Consider the following 16,430-nt stretch of genomic DNA (forward strand, 5'->3'; position numbering starts at 1 on the left):
ACAAAATCAAATTAGGGTTTATCATGGTCCTAAATCCCAGCTTATGCTTTCTGCCATGGATGCTACGTAAGTTTCATTGACTTTCTTGCTCGCTGTAGCTGGTGGCTTCTTACATTGCTCTTTATCGTTTCACACTATCAATAGTTGTGGTTAATCTTTGGCAGAATAGTTTAGGCAAGAGTTTTGTAATCAGTTATAACCTGAAACTCCACTAAGTTTGGGAACTGAGAAAATGGGTGACTCTCCGTCTCTTGGAAAACGGAAAGCAGAGGATTCACAACTCAATGAGGTTTCAACTCAACAGACCCTCTCAAATAAACGCCGCAATTTGGCGCGAACATGCGTGCATGAAGTGGCTGTTCCCAGTGGGCACGTTTCATTCAAGGATGAATCAGTTTATGGCACTCTGTCAAATCCTGTGTATAACGGAGAGATGGCAAAACAATATCCTTTCACGCTCGACCCTTTTCAGCAGGTATCTGTTGCCTGTTTAGAAAGAAACGAGTCTGTTTTGGTCTCTGCACATACTTCTGCTGGTAAAACTGCTGTTGCTGAGTATGCTATTGCAATGGCTTTTAGGGACAAGCAGCGGGTTTTATATACTTCGCCCCTCAAAGCTTTAAGTAATCAGAAGTACAGAGAACTTAGTCAGGAGTTCAAAGATGTAGGGTTGATGACCGGTGATGTTACTATTTCACCTAATGCTAGTTGTCTAGTAATGACAACAGAGATTCTTAGGGGAATGCTATACAGGGGTTCTGAGGTTTTAAAGGAAGTTGCATGGGTTATATTTGATGAAATTCATTACATGAGAGATCGTGAAAGAGGGGTTGTTTGGGAAGAGAGCATAATATTTTTGCCCCCAGCTATCAAGATGGTTTTTCTATCGGCAACCATGTCAAATGCCACGGAGTTTGCGGAATGGATATGTAACCTGCACAAACAGCCTTGTCATGTGGTCTATACTGATTTCCGACCAACTCCTTTGCAGCATTACGTGTTCCCCATGGGTGGTAGTGGCTTGTATTTAGTAGTAGATGAGAATGAGCAATTCAGGGAAGATAATTTTGTGAAATTGCAGGATACCTTTTCTAAGCAGAAACTGGGAAGTGCAAAATCTAATGGGAAAACTGCAAAAGGCGGGTCTGCATCTGGTGGTTCCGATATATACAAGATAGTGAAGGTCAGCCCTTCCATTGTATTGCATTTTTTCCCGTGGTGTTATCAGGGGTCTTAACAGAGTGGTGTGTGAGTAGGAAATTGCAAATGCTAAAATGTGATTTTCACTAATCCTTGTTACTTATAAGATGAGATTTTTTTTTTTTTTTGTTAGTGTGGAAGTGTATTTAGAAAACTACAAAAATCATATGTCACTCATGGAAGTTCTCCACAATGATTCACTTCTTAGCAGTTCTTTAGTGTATCTATTTAACTGTGAAGTGGGCATTTTTGGTAAAGGAATGCGTAGGGTCTAGGGAGTGTTGGACCCACTTTGGGTCTATTGTATTTAGACTTACTCAGCAGTTTTGCAATTTCCACAACTCAAATTTGAGACCATGGGGCTGCATGATGTCAGCTTGACTACTGTGTCAAAGCTCTCTAAGTGACCATTTTGGGTGTAACAGTTGTTCATCTACACTGGGCTCATGTCAAAATCAACACCAAGTCATTTTGGGAGATTCTTATTATGATAACAAGATTATGAGAAGTGACCTTTTAATGCATCTCTTGATTCATGTATATAATTATGACATGGGCATTTTAGGCATAGTTGTTACCCTGCATTGAGCTCATGTTAAGAATGAGATTATATACATTTTGGTATTTGAATAATCCTGTAGTTTTGTTTGAAATTCAGATATTTTATTCTATTTATTTTAGCAGCTGAATCTTTTTTGTTCTAGCTGCTATGTCTTCTTTGTAATTTACTTAAAGATAAGGAATTTACACTTATGGAAAAAAGTTATACCTTGAATAAGTGAATTAAGAGATGGGTCGTTGATAACTAATTGTTGAATTCCTAACTTCCGTTCCTTCCCTACTAAACTACATTGCTTTATATTCATTAACTTCTCCTATTCACCCTTTGTTTGAACTGGAATGCTTCTTCATTATAGATGATCATGGAACGAAAATTCCAACCTGTTATCATCTTCAGCTTCAGTCGAAGAGAATGTGAGCAACATGCCATGTCTATGTCCAAGCTAGATTTCAATACCCAAGAGGAAAAGGATACAGTCGAACATGTTTTCCGTAATGCAGTACTCTGTTTGAATGAAGAAGACAGGAGTTTACCTGCTATTGAATTGATGTTGCCACTTCTTCAGCGAGGAGTTGCTGTTCATCATTCTGGCCTTCTTCCTGTTGTTAAAGAATTGGTTGAGCTACTTTTCCAGGAAGGCCTTGTGAAGGCTCTCTTTGCCACTGAGACTGTAAGATTATGTCCAGTTTTCATTTTTCTTCCTGGTTATTTTATATTCCTTTTGGAGTGGTTTTCTAAGGTATTGTTATTATTTTCCAGTTTGCAATGGGCTTGAACATGCCTGCAAAAACTGTTGTGTTCACAGCTGTTAAGAAGTGGGATGGTGATAGCCACCGTTATATTGGATCTGGTGAATATATCCAGGTGAGTGCTTATTCATTCAATCTATCTGCCACTGCAGCTCATCATTATTGAAATATTGCTACTTCTAGATGAGTGGAAGGGCTGGTCGTCGTGGCAAAGATGAACGTGGAATTTGCATCATTATGGTTGATGAGCAGGTGGGTCTACTGCTATGCAAAACCCTTTTGTGCGCGATGATTTACCCTTGTTTCTGTTTGAATTAGTTATTTTTGGGGAACTTGCTTTTCCTTTATTCTTAATCGCATGATTTTGAAAATTACCTAGGCTAACCTTATCTTTAATTTTATAATATTATCAGTTGCTGGCCAGGATATCAGGAAATGTTGATTTCATATTCATTTTTAAAGTGCATTTAAAAAAAAAAAATCCTCATCTTCAAAACAGATAACTCCAGCGAGAGGTTTGAATGCAAACAAAATAATGAAACTAATTTTTAAATTTTTATTAATTTTCGTATTTCAGAAGTTAAGTTTTCTTATTTCCACCATGACTTTCCTATCAAAACTTAAATACATAATTACATGTGTGTGTATCATGTATTTACAACACACTACTGCTTAAAATCTTTTCTTATCAGTTTTCAACTGCATCACTGCACCCCAGCTTGAAAAAATAAACACTTTGATAGCTCTTTGGACATGTTATTTACTTTGAAGTGGAACATAATATTTAGTCGTGGTTGATGTTGCCATGGTCACTATAAAAGTCACGTAGGGACTCCATTAAGTGGGGGTTGGGGGCATTGTTGTTACTCCGTCTCCCCCTCTCCCTCACACACACACTCACTCACTCACTCACTCACACACACACACACTCATTTTCCCTGCATATTTATTTAAAAGCTACGCTTAAAATAACCTTTTATGAAGAAATCTTTATTCTGAAGGTTTACATAATTTTTATTTGAGTGACCTTTCCTCATTTGGTTGGGCTTGAGATAAGCTTATTATTTATTTAGTTTTCTTTCTGGATCTCATTCTTTTAATTTCTGAGACGAAATAAGTCTTTTGTTTGATTTTGGAGGGTCTTTGAAAACTAAGTGGTATTTCCTTAACTCAATATTGATATTGATGTCACTATTTTGCACAGATGGAAATGAATACCCTCAAGGACATGGTTTTGGGCAAACCTGCTCCGTTAGTCAGTACATTCAGGCTAAGCTATTACTCAATTTTAAATTTGATGAGCCGTGCAGAGGGACAGTTCACTGCTGAACACGTAATAAGGAATTCATTTCATCAGTTTCAGTATGAAAAGGTTTCCCATTGAACCATTCTGATCTAATTGTCTGATAAAAGTTTGTTACATGGTTATTCATAACTTACAAACTCGTCATTCTGGTTCAGGCCTTACCTGATATAGGGAAAAGGGTTTCAAAGCTGGAGGAGGAAGCAGCCTTGCTTGATGCGTCAGGGGAGGTAATCTTTGTTGCAGGGCCCTCAATTTTGTTGTCTGTTGTGTGTTTTGCGTTGGATTACCATGCTAATGTGTTATAAGTTTATAATATATGTAGGCTGAAGTGGCAGAATATCATAAACTTAAGCTGGAAATAGCACAACTTGAGAGGAAGATGATGTCACAAATAATAAGGCCTGAAAGAATACTTTATTTTCTTCTTCCAGGTCGATTGGTAAGTGATAATTAGGGCACAGCAATCCGCTTTTATACAACCTATTCTATCCTTTTGTTCATTGGTCTTGCATTGTTTGGAATGGATACTATCTCCCAAGAATGTCTTTTATTGCTTGGCCTGCTTTCCATGGCAAATCGCGTATCAAAGACAGAATGATCAGAATAAATCTAGTGCAAAATGTTTTATGTACTCTTTGCAATGATATTCCTGAAACTTTCGACCATCTTTCCTTTGAATGTTGCATCTCATCTAATATCTTGAAAGGGTATGATGCAATGAGTGGATTTTGACATTGGTTCTTAGAGCATTATGACATGGTAGCATGCGTTTACACAATTAATGCACAAGAAATGGGTGATCTTCCTGCTATGTTTTGTACAATATCTCATAATATATGGCAATCTAGGTATGTTGTTATCTTTAAGTATGAAAATTCCAGTTGTGATGGTCTTTGTTTTATTGTAATTAATCAACTGAAGATTAGATGGGAACACTTGCTAGTAAGCAAAAATAGGCAGGGCTTGTTTGGGATGGCATTTAAAAGCACTTATAAGCAGGTTTCATGTAAACCGAAACAAAACTTTTCTCACGTACTTACCCTGTGTTCCATAAATTACGATTAAAAAGTTATTTATAAGCTATTCCAAATGGGTCTTAAAGCTATAGAGCTTAGGTTCAAATTATCTTGATGCCTTCCCTTGCTTTGGTATATAAAAAGGGGAATGCCCCTTCTTTAGTTGTAAGCTATCTTTGATTTTTGAGAATGAATATTAGCTGCTCACCTTCCCCAAAAAAAAAAAAAAAGATCACTACAAGACTTGTAAATTTGATTCTCCGCTGCAATAATGGTGGTTTTTGGCGCCAACTTCTGAAATGTGTTGTCATTGCTGTTGATCATCGTAAATTGGATTATTTGAATTGTCAGCCATGATTTCTACAATATTGATTTCCAATAATTAATGCTTTACATATGTGAACGTGCGAGGAAAACTCATTTAGCATATTGTCTGTCTACTAATCCTGCAAATTTCAGTCCGTTTTCAAGACAAATTTTTCACTTAGGATGATCTATATCTTTTTCTTATCATTCTCTAGCAGTATACTCAGTAACTTGATGCTAACAGGTCAAAATAAGAGAAGGAGGAACTGATTGGGGCTGGGGGGTTGTGGTTAATGTTGTTAAGAAACCTTCTGGTGGTGGTTATATAGTCGATACTTTACTACATTGCTCGCCTGGTTCAACTGATAATAGTTCACGGCCAAAACCTTGTCAACCCTGTCCTGGGGAGAAAGGCGAAATGCATGTGGTGAGTTGGCATTTGATATGGTAACGTTACATTTCTATGTTTCTTTTTGTAACTCCATCTATGTGGAAATTTTTGTTACTTACCCTTGATCACATCCTTTTGTGTTAGGTCCCTGTTCAATTACCCTTAATTTCTGCCCTTAGTAAATTGAGGATTTCTATACCTCCTGATCTACGACCCTTGGAAGCAAGACAAAGTATACTGCTTGCTGTACAGGAGCTGGGGAATCGTTTTCCTCAAGGTCTTCCAAAGCTTAACCCTGTGAAAGTAAGACTTTTTCAGATTTATTTATCATAATTTGCTGGTTCATCTCTCAAGTGCATTGTGAGTTGGGCAGTGAGAGATTTTGACATCATAATGTGGGGTTTACGATTACATGCATGGGTTGATTGAGCTGAATAATATTAGTTTTTAAACACATTACAAGGTTTATGTTTGTTTTCCACGCTGGCTTATTTTTCCTTTATCCATTGGAAAATTTAGTTCAAATATCAGAACTTTTGTGGAAAATGCCACTTGTGTTGGATCTTTTGCTGATGAAAGCATCAGCTACAGTACTGATGCTTCTGAATGCTACGTGGCTGTCTGGATGGCACTTCCTTGACTGGCACCTTTCTGTTAACCAGAAATTTATTGAGTGTCTTTATTGGCGTCTCCGTTTGCCCTCTATTCTCTACCCCCTCCTTTTCGTTTTGTCGTTTTGCTCTTGCTATTATATCCCTTATATCCCCAAGACATCAGCATCTTGTCCCCTCTTGAATATCTCCAGTGCCTTCTTCAGAATGCCTCGTGACTTGTCATCATTCCCCAACTGTTTGAGATTTTTTTCTTTTTAAAATTGAAAAAGATAAAGTAAAATATTTTAAATGAGAAATTGACATAGACATTTAAATTATATATTTCTAATGAAAAAAATTGCAACTTTCTCATTTGAAGGTAAATATTATTTAAATGAAAATTGTAAGTATGTAGTTAACTTTTTTATTTTATGTTAATATAAAATTACTGCAGTGATGAAATAAAATTCACATTTTGCTATTTGCTTTAACATTTCTTTCAGGTTTGATGCGCCGTCAAGTATAACTTAATCGCTAATTGTTTTCTTATTAGAAAGGAATGCTAGCATCATGTCAACTTATAAAAATTAGCTCTTAAGTGAAAATTTGTGAATAGTTTGTAGTATGATCTCTATGATGAAAATTTTTATTGAGAAAATGGAGAACAAGTTAGGATCAAACTTAGACTTGATAAAGAGACTTTGGCACCACACTAGGTCTATTTCATTTCAAAAGGTTAATCTGTCAAGTGAAGGCTCATGAACAAATTTTTATCATAATTCTAGCATGAAAATTTAAACCTAAGCATGTGATATTTTGTCAGATGCTTTTTGCACCTCTCTAACACCTAATGAGCATTTTTGTGGAGAAAACTCTGCATTTCCAATACAGGAAATACTATTTGAACATTACTTTTATTGGTTGTGTAAAAACGAGAACAAATTACCTGAGTCATTGTGCTTTTACATGCTGAAAGATAGAGCTTCTAATGTTTGTTATCTAATGAATGATTCAGGTTTAATACAGATGTTACAGCTTTTCCATCTCTTTTTGCTGTCTTCCTTAAGTTTGCTTCTCCGTAGTTGTGTCCTGATATTTGAATATGATAGCTAACCTTTTACGTTTTTCCTGTATTTTTTTTTTAAACCCTTTCAATTTCTCATTATTGCTTCATTTTCCCAGTTTGCTTTCAACCCATAATATTTTAGGACACAGAATCACAACATTACTTGCAGATTATGTTATATGGAGTCTAAAGTGATGTTTGTCTGTGTGGTGTGGCCTAGTATATGGGCTATCATGCGTCCAATATCTTGGCCCAAATTTTATATTTGATGTCAGATCCTTCTTTTTCTCCTTCTATTTTGATTCCTGTTTCTGTTACAAAGATTCAGGAATTTATATTTAAGTTTCTATTTTTGTAATATTTTCTGATTTATTTTCTTTTTTATTGTGATAGAGAGGCAAAGATCTCACAAGCTATCCCACTCCTATAAGAATCTTGTAGTGGCCCTTTTTTGTAGTTAATGAAAATCCTATTCTGAATTTTGCATGCAGGACATGGACATACGAGATCCAGAAATTGTTGATCTTGTCAATCAAATAGAGGAACTTGAGAAAAAGTTATATGCTCATCCTTTGCATAAGGTTTGTGAAAAAAATATCCATATGTTTCCTATTCTCTTAGTTTTGAATCTCATGCTTATAATACTTGGTGAGAGCTTCTCTAATCATTTTAGTACATTGTAGCATCAAGATGTGGATCAAATTAAATGCTTTCAGAGGAAAGCAGAGGTGAATCATGAAATTCAGCAACTCAAGACAAAAATGCGTGATTCCCAGGTATTCGATTTGTTGAAGCTTCTCTATTTGGTATATTGTGACTCAATTATCCAGCTGGGTCTTATGTTATCAATGGACGGGGGTCAAGATACTAAAGACATCATTGTGGAAGCCATTATATCATTTCACCTCCCCCGTCCTCATGAATATTAATGGGGTTTCAAACTCGTGGCAAAAGTAACCTAAATGAAAAAGCTACAATGTGACAAATGTCTCAAATTTTAAGCACGAAATTATTATGTCTCTTACATAATCTTACTCTTCTATTCCTACTTATGCATGTATTTATAATTCCATTAACCTTTCAGCTGCAAAAATTTCGTGAGGAGCTCAAGAACCGCTCTCGAGTTTTAAAGAAGCTTGGTCATATTGATGCCGATGGTGTAGTTCAGTTGAAGGGACGGGCAGCCTGCTTGGTTGACACAGGCGATGAGCTTCTTGTCACTGAATTAATGTTTAATGGTAATTGACACATATTTTTCCATAGTAAGTCTGCATGATATTATGTTGCATGATCTGAAGCCATCGTTTCCCCTATCCAATTAGGTACATTTAATGATCTTGACCATCATCAAGTTGCTGCCCTTGCAAGTTGTTTTATTCCGGGAGATAAATCAAATGAGCAGATACAATTGAGGACAGAGCTTGCTAGACCCCTACAGCAGCTTCAAGACAGCGCAAGAAGAATAGCAGAGGTGTTTTATAATTAAACTTTTGATATTTCTTGAGTGTGCATTATGGGATTGTTGAACGATGCAGGGCCAAGCCCACCTAGTTGAGCTCACTTATTAATTTTGCTTTCATTTAGTGTTGCTTTCATGTTATGTTAATTAGTTTTTTTTTAATCTCTGGGATAGGTTAGATTAGATAATATCTAATTTTATCTTTTCATATATTTTATTTTTTTCTTTAATTTACCTTAATTAGGGCTCTATATGTACTGATTAGACCCCTTGAATAAAGTTGAAGCTAAGTGTCAAATGCTTAGCTGATTTCACTAAATTCAGCAGTGATGAATACGTTTGCATTCTGGTGACAGATACAACATGAATGCAAATTGGATATAAATGTGGACGAGTATGTGGAGTCCACAGTGAGGCCTTACTTGATGGATGTCATATACTCTTGGTCAAAGGTTAGTTTTCCCTAAATTTTGGATTGATATTCTTTTCTACTTCTTAATTGTAAGTCCTTTGTTTGATTTTTTATTAAGATCACGTTGCTGTATAAATTGTCACTACTGTCACAACACTTGATGTTGTTCTTGCTGTTGTATGCTATTATCAGATTACCGTCATTGAATATTGACATGAGCGTCCATAAATCACAACACTTGATTTTTGCTATGTTGATTTGAAACTTTGATCTGATATCCTTGGTTTAATACCCTAGCAGTGTCTGTAGTGTCTATCTATGCTACGGACTTGACTGTATTAGCCATGATACTAATAGATTCTAAATATTAATCCTGGACTTGATGTATAGTATATCACATCTGAGCTGGATCAAGATTTCTGGCAAGTGTACATACTCCTTTATGTGGGAGAAAAGGGATAATGATTTGTACGCTTGTTTTGTAAGTTGATGTATGTCTATCCTTTTAAAATTCTTCTCCCAGGGAGCAAGTTTTGCTGATGTTATACAAATGACTGATATCTTTGAGGGGAGTATCATTAGGAGTGCTAGAAGGCTTGATGAATTTTTGAATCAGGTATGGTCTGCTCATATTTGATGTTTTTATGCTTTTTGGACTTGGATTTTGATTCCATGCATGTGTGAAATATGTGAAGTATTGGTTTTGTACACTTTATGTATTTTGATACTCATATATTTTCCATTCGTCAGATTGTCTTGGAGTTTTTACCTTAAAACTTGGGTTGTTGATATGAAACCTTTTTGCAATTTTATATATTAATGCTTTTCTAAGCAATTTGCAACTATGAACTTTCTGAACTTACTTGGCTGCACTTTTGTTCTGTCTTCTGAAGAGTTTCTTGAGATCACAAGGTAAAAACTAACTGGACATGTAATCAGATAATTCAAGTCTTGTGTGCTTGTGGATAGCTGATATATTCAAACTTACTCCATTCAGTATGAAGGAGAACTTTAAAATCCTAGAGCTGAATGTTGATTTGTTGATCATTAGAGCTAGATATTACTTCTGGGAATGGTATTCGGCTATTCGCAAGTATTATTATCCAATATCTATTACTGTAACTGTATCTGCATTGGCTGTTAGAGATCCCTAGTGATCCATGGGATTGCTTTCGTATCTCTGCCAGTATTTTATGCAGTTGGCTAATCAGTTCTCATCCCTCTGGCCTGTTTCTTCTGTTTGGTGATACTTGCTGTTACCTAGTAAGAATTTGTTGCATGCATGGCTTAGGATCAAATGACTATTATAATCTTGATGTATTATGTTCTTACTTATTAGCATTCAATTTTTTGAAGAAGATAACTATGGAACTTGAGATCGTGGCTTCATTTGTGATTGGTAATTTGATTTTTGTTTTAGCTACAGTGCAAATAATCTGTCTCTATTGAGCGTTTGCTTGATGGTCCTGCGTTTCATTCTTCTCAATATTACATATAGAAACTTCAACATCTGTTGTAAACTCCTCCTTGAGATTATAGGTGGTTAAAAAGAAAAAAAAGCAAAGGAGCTCGATTTAATGACTGCTGGGAGAAATTTCATAATTATTGGAAGTTGAATTTCAGTTGGCGTTTATAACTACATGACATTTTGGTTGGATTGAGCTACCAAACAAATCTTAGTAGCTCAAGCTTTGCCAAAGTAACTGGCCAAGGGTTGACATTTTGGTTGGAATGAGCTACCAAACAAATCTTAGTAGCTAAAGCTTTGCCAAAGTAACTGGCCAAGTGGATAGTAAAACTTGCTGCTGAGAGGCAGTGGGGGAGGTTGACTTGGAAAAGAACTTTTGCAGCAGCAAGTGAAAGCCTTCGCCGAGGTATTATGTTTGCAAACTCTCTCTATCTGTGATTTGTTTCCCTGCAGGCTATGCTGTAAATCTGTCGTTCATCCACCCATGTATCACTGCATTCTTCACAAATCAGATGTTCTGGCAGAAGTTTTCTGTCTCCATTCTGGGTGCGTTGAATTCCTTTTCTTTGCTTTCGCTTGTATATTTGTTGTGCACTTTGCATACAGTCACCAATGTTAAAGGAATAGATTAAATCAGAGAGAAAGGAAATTTTGATCATTGAGTCTAGAATGGCCGGAAATCTTTAATACATCAAGTTTACTTAGCGATGGAATGAATCACATTCAAGTCTAGCTACAGAAGGCTTGGCCTTGGGGATGCAGACACACAGAAATTACTGTGAACTGAGTCATCGAGTTGTAGATGCGGCTTATTGCAGTCTGTAGTCTCAGTTTGTAATTGATGAAAATTCTGAAGTTAAATTTTGACTACCAATTTATTATTTTAGTGATTATTTTGAAAATTCTGATTGATTGAGCCACGCTGATTCATTGCTAATTTTGTTGGCACGGCTGCTGAATAGAGAAGGCAAAATTAGAATGACCGTAAGCCTGGGTTTACATTTTGACAATTTAGCCAACTTCATACTTCGTCATTAAAAGAGAGTGTGATAAATTTGTGGCATTTAGCTCTTCTGCAATTAAATCTCGTATGAAGACTGGCCAACTAATTCATGAGAGCCAGTGCCTTGTTTAATTTGAAGTCTGGGAGAAGGTGGTAGCTTCAGCCTGAATATCATTTGACCATCAAATAACTAAACTGTTTTTGGGGAGCTTTGTATACGTATGAAGAGGTATATAAGCTACCCTGCTCTACAATTATATCCACCTCAGACTAAATATATTATGGATGAGCAGTTTTCTTATATGCAAATTTGGTCAGTACAGCAGGACAGTAAGTTGAACGGTGTGAGGATCATGTTCGTGGACTCTAATTGAATTCATATGTGATAGTGAGAGTTCAGCGACTGAATTGAAAAGTGGAATTTCAGGATATGACTGCGATTCTGATCATGAAACCCGTTCTGCGTCCAAACATCACGAAAGGCACTGCAAATGGTGAGTTAATTGTTCTGAGATAATACTGCTTTGCCAGGGTGTGGCCTATCTCTTCTCATTTCTGCACATTGCAGAGCAAGCTTTGCAAAATGCTGTGCATCTACTGGTCAGTCCCTAACTGCTGGGTCGAGCGTTTCTTGATTACACAGGCAACATGGAATCCAACTCATTGGTGGCTTGGCTGTTACTAGTTGCAGAATCATGACCCCGATGCATATATCAGATTAAATTCCTGGCGTTCCTGTTTGCCGGTTCTCTGGGTCATTGTAACGGAGAGTTCGGGCAGTTGTTTCATGTGACAGTTACACTATCTGCAACCGGAGATGGGGCAAGCCTGGCCAATCCCCTCAGACACAGTTATGGTCAAGCAGCATGTGGCCAGGTTTTAAATTAAAATGAATAATGGGTTCTGGCTATGTTTGATGAGGAAAAAGTAGTCCTATGCCAATCTTTGCCGCTATTCTGAATCTTAGGCGTGCCATGGAAGAAGTGAGGTGATCCCTTTCTGAAGAGGCGGTCCCAGATTAGTGCAGTTGTGGCCCTAAAACACTACTATGAATCCTTGCAGGCAATCTAAGCCAAAATGCTCCACCACGAATGAAACTTGAAGGGGAAGATGAACCCGTGATGATCTAGAAAATTGCCCCGGATTGCTTGACAACAACACAAAACCTAGGTGAATTTGATGAATGAGGGATGGAGTAATGGAAGAACGAGGCGAATGATGAGATTGTGGCTTGAAAATGGAATTGATTTAGTGAATGTTGGACGGATCTTCTTGGCCAAGAGGAGAGAGAAGTGTGATGAATGAGAGGGAAGCGGGTGACTTGGGGTTGATATTCCAAGGCTTAGATCAATGATGAGAATTTGATGGTGTCCCTTGGTTCCCTCATGAGTGGTAAGGCTCTAGTGGAGTTCAAGAGAATAAAAGTTAAGCGAGTAAAATCTAGATGAGGTGGCGGCAATTATGAGAGGAAGGGAGGAATTTAAAATGACCAAATGGAAAATTAAAAGGGAGGGAATGAATGTGAGAAATGTGCAAACTAATTGAACTAGTCCAAGAGAAATTATCATGCTAGCTATTGTTAACCTATTGAATAAGATAAAACGAAAATAACATCATAGAAATCTCGGTTGTCCTAATGCCCCCTCATGCTGCATCCCTTGCATTTTCTGCCCTTAGATTGATCTCTATTCCTAAGGACTTCTCCAAAATGGCACGATGTGCTAGCTTGTGACCAATTGATACAAGAAGTTCTTCAATGCTCCAATGTTATCGACGTATAAAAATAATGGAACTAACATTATTGAGAATGTAGATTCAGTGGAAGTGAGAATTAAGTAGTAAAATTTTCATATTGCCCTCGAACACAAAAACAAACAATTAAATCCAAATTAACTCAAATAAAGTGCTAAAAGCCCAAAATAAAGTGTGTAAAGGTAGAAAAAATAATGAGGAGTATTAGTGTTATCATGGCACTAATAATTACATCCTCATTCATTTTCTTACAAGTCATTAGAAAATGGGCTTTTTAACGAAATAAATTATTTTTTAGGCATCTTCACTAGTGTGGAAAGTTTAGTGTCTTTTTTTTCCCCCCCAAAACCAGAATAAAAAGTCTTTTTGTAACTGCGTCGTGTTCACGAAGGCTCGTCCCTCCATCATGAATTCAGCTCACTCTGGACCACTGTGTGACTCAAAAAACTGGCGTATGTCATAAACTTCTCCCACAACCTTTGATTTATGTAGGGTCCAATTTTTTTTTTTACCCTACACATAAATATCCTTTAATCGGAGACAATTCTATTCAAGACACTGCTGAGTATTAAATATGTATACCTCTTAATAGGGATTTGAACCTAGTTCGTCATGTTGTAAGGGATTATACTCTTCCTGTAAAAAAAAAAAAAAACCATTTTTTCACTACCTGCATGTATCCTCATATTAGAGGCAATTGTATTTGAAACACTGTGTAGGTATTTTTCTTAATGAAAATTTAAACTTTAATTTGCTATCTTGTGACTTGTGAGGGATTAGTTTTTCCCTTAAAACCAACTCTCATTTGGTAAAAGATAACCATTGAAAAAGCAATTCACAACTGATATGCTCATATTTGCTTCCATAGGCCCAATATTCCTCAAAGTATATCAATTTGTTCAGCCTAAAACATACTCCATCCAATACCAGCCCAACCCATTTATATTGCTGCATGTTACTCGGTTGTCTCTTATTATAAGATACACTATTTTTTTTTAGTGGTATTCCTAACTATAATAAATAAAATTTTTTGTTTCAAATTTTAAACGGGTCTTTTAAGTTTTAAGCCCATCAATTATATGTCACTTATTATCTCCTTGCAATAAATTTTTACTTATTATCTCTTATGTGTTTTTTTTTAATAAATAAAGATATAATTAAAAAATGTATAGAATTTACACATTTTTTTAAAACTAAATTTAACTAACAGTTTGAACTGTGATTCTAGTAGTTATTTTTTTAAACAATAAAGAAGGGAGGGAGTAACAATTATTTGAAGCAATCCTTTTGCACCGGGGCAAAAAAGTTACTTATATTTTGTAATTTGTGATGAGGTTTGAGGATTAAATCCAGAGGTTCCTATACTGAGAAAGTGTTTTAGAGAGAGAAAGTTAGTGAGAGAGGACCTGGGTTTTTCCGTGATTCGGCTTGATACGAGGGGAACATAAGAAAGGAATGAAAAATTTTAATGAGTTTCATTTAAAAAAAATTGAATAAGAGGAGTTAAAAGTTTTTAATTAATTTTACTCATTCTTTTATTTTATATACTTTCTTTATTAAAATTTTATAATCTCACTTCTCCAATTTTGTAAATAAAATTCGTTAAATTTTTTTTTCTTTTCCCTCCTCTCTATTTTCCTCGTATCAAGCAGCCCCCTACAGACACGAGCATGAATGAAAGTAGAGTAGGGAAACCTTCCACACAGATGATAAATGTAGTGTTCACTGGGTGAAGTTTCTTTAACCACAGGAGGAGAAGAGGAGTTTACTGGAATGGAGATTGCAATTAATATTTTATGAAGTTAACAATTGTTGTTGATAAAAAATTAATATCCTTTTTTTTAAAGGGAAAGAGTGAGTAGCTAATTATATTATAAGGAAGAGTTATTAATTTTAATTTTTCAAAATAATTTTGATCAAATGTGATTGGCTGGCCTTTCTATTGAATCATTTTACTTTTGTTGAAGAACAATTATTTACTTTGATCACGCAAGGCTGCATTGATAGATTTTAATTTTTACAAGTTTTTACTTTAATCTCTTAATTTTATAAAGTATTTTTACTGCAATCTTAACATTGTTAATAGAATAAATTGGCGTTTAGATTTTAAATAATGATAAGCTATCCTCAGTTCTTTCTATTAATACATTAAGTTTAGTTTTACAAAAGAATATTTGAGATAAAGTTATTACAAGAATTAAATGAATAAAAAGATCATTTATAAATCAATGGACCATATTTAAAAATATGCTTTTGCCTTTCAATTAATAAAAGAAAGCATTTTAATATTTAAACAAAATCTTTGTGCTATTAAGGGGGTGTTTGGGTAAGATCAAAACTATGGTTTTAGAAGTGCTTTTACAGTATACGAGGTAAATATGTGAAAGAGTTTGTCTCGATTTGCAGAAAAGTGCTTCTGAAAAGTGATTATTAGGGTACCCAAACACCCCTCAAAATAAATGTTTGGCTCTATAATTTTAACAAAACTTCATGGAGATATTTATACTTTTACGATTTTTATATAAAACTAGAAATTTCTCTCCGTGCGATGTACGAATGAGAATATTTGATTAAATTTTAAATTCAAATAAATTGTATTATCTAAGGTGGCTTAAGATTCACTTCTTATAGAAGTGTGATTTTTTTATTCATTCAAGTGAGATTTGAATTAGAGATTCAAAAATTAGAAGAAACATATGAAAATTTAAAATTAATTATTCATTTCTTCATTTAAGCCCCCAATTATCATACTATTTAATTATGATACTTTATATTTAATTCAATATATTCAAATTTTAATTAAGATATTATTCAAATTCAAAATTAATTATTAATTTCTTTATTTAAACCTCTAATTAGAGTCACATTTAATAATGATACTCCTCATTTAATTCAATATATCCAAATCCCAATCAAAATATTATTCAAATCTCATTAATTGAATATATTTGGATGTCATAATGTTATACCCGACCTGTTTTTAAATGAACCGGATATTAGAAGTTTTTAAGAATATATTTGGTTGATAGTTAGTTGATTGATGATGATTGATTATTTTGAATTTGCATGTGTTAGGTAAAACCCTGTAATATTCTCTTAGGCAGGAAGATCGCACCATAGTTATTACAAATATTATAGTTTCTTTTG

The 16,430-nt window shown here is 35.2% G+C and overlaps 2 protein-coding genes across 9 annotated transcripts in view; both read left to right on the forward strand.

Moving 5' to 3' along the window:
• On the forward strand, positions 1 to 13,381 carry LOC114727696 (DExH-box ATP-dependent RNA helicase DExH10). 8 transcript variants are annotated; one of them, XR_003738610.1, is made up of 20 exons: positions 1 to 1,183; positions 2,118 to 2,432; positions 2,522 to 2,626; positions 2,695 to 2,763; positions 3,716 to 3,883; positions 3,973 to 4,044; positions 4,140 to 4,256; positions 5,384 to 5,566; positions 5,675 to 5,833; positions 7,681 to 7,770; positions 7,873 to 7,965; positions 8,274 to 8,427; positions 8,512 to 8,660; positions 9,005 to 9,100; positions 9,584 to 9,676; positions 10,847 to 11,074; positions 11,491 to 11,760; positions 11,855 to 11,886; positions 11,959 to 12,025; positions 12,100 to 13,381. XR_003738610.1 is itself a non-coding variant. In XM_028914399.1 (16 exons), the coding sequence occupies exons 1-16, from the start codon at positions 233 to 235 to the stop codon at positions 10,964 to 10,966; spliced, it is 2,934 nt and encodes a 977-aa protein (XP_028770232.1). In that variant the 5' UTR covers positions 1 to 232; the 3' UTR covers positions 10,967 to 11,436. The 8 variants fall into 8 exon arrangements, 1 of the variants encoding a protein (XP_028770232.1); XR_003738606.1 differs by having other exon boundaries at positions 3 to 66; positions 165 to 1,183; positions 11,855 to 12,025; XR_003738607.1 differs by having other exon boundaries at positions 11,850 to 12,025.
• The window catches only part of LOC114727698 (serine/threonine-protein kinase STY13), a 21,862-nt gene continuing 16,311 nt past the window's right edge, over positions 10,880 to 16,430 (forward strand). Inside the window, exon 1 of the mRNA XM_028914404.1 lies at positions 10,880 to 10,884. The gene's annotated coding sequence lies outside the window, so the exon portion shown is untranslated. The remainder of the gene's footprint in view (positions 10,885 to 16,430) is intronic.

Source organism: Neltuma alba, unplaced genomic scaffold (assembly GCF_004799145.2).
Source record: "Neltuma alba isolate B1F8T4 unplaced genomic scaffold, ASM479914v2 tig00012505_pilon, whole genome shotgun sequence".
NCBI classification, from domain to species: domain Eukaryota; kingdom Viridiplantae; phylum Streptophyta; class Magnoliopsida; order Fabales; family Fabaceae; genus Neltuma; species Neltuma alba.

What these genes read in the sequence shown, in the direction of transcription:
- LOC114727696 (XM_028914399.1), top strand. Translation starts at nt 233, where the DNA reads ATGGGTGACTCTCCGTCTCTTGGAAAACGGAAAGCAGAGGATTCACAA. An exon ending in AGAAAGGCGAAATGCATGTG is followed by an intron (nt 5,567 to 5,674) that starts GTGAGTTGGCAT and finishes CTTTTGTGTTAG; the next exon opens with GTCCCTGTTCAATTACCCTT. An exon ending in TCATATACTCTTGGTCAAAG is followed by an intron (nt 9,101 to 9,583) that starts GTTAGTTTTCCC and finishes TTCTTCTCCCAG; the next exon opens with GGAGCAAGTTTTGCTGATGT.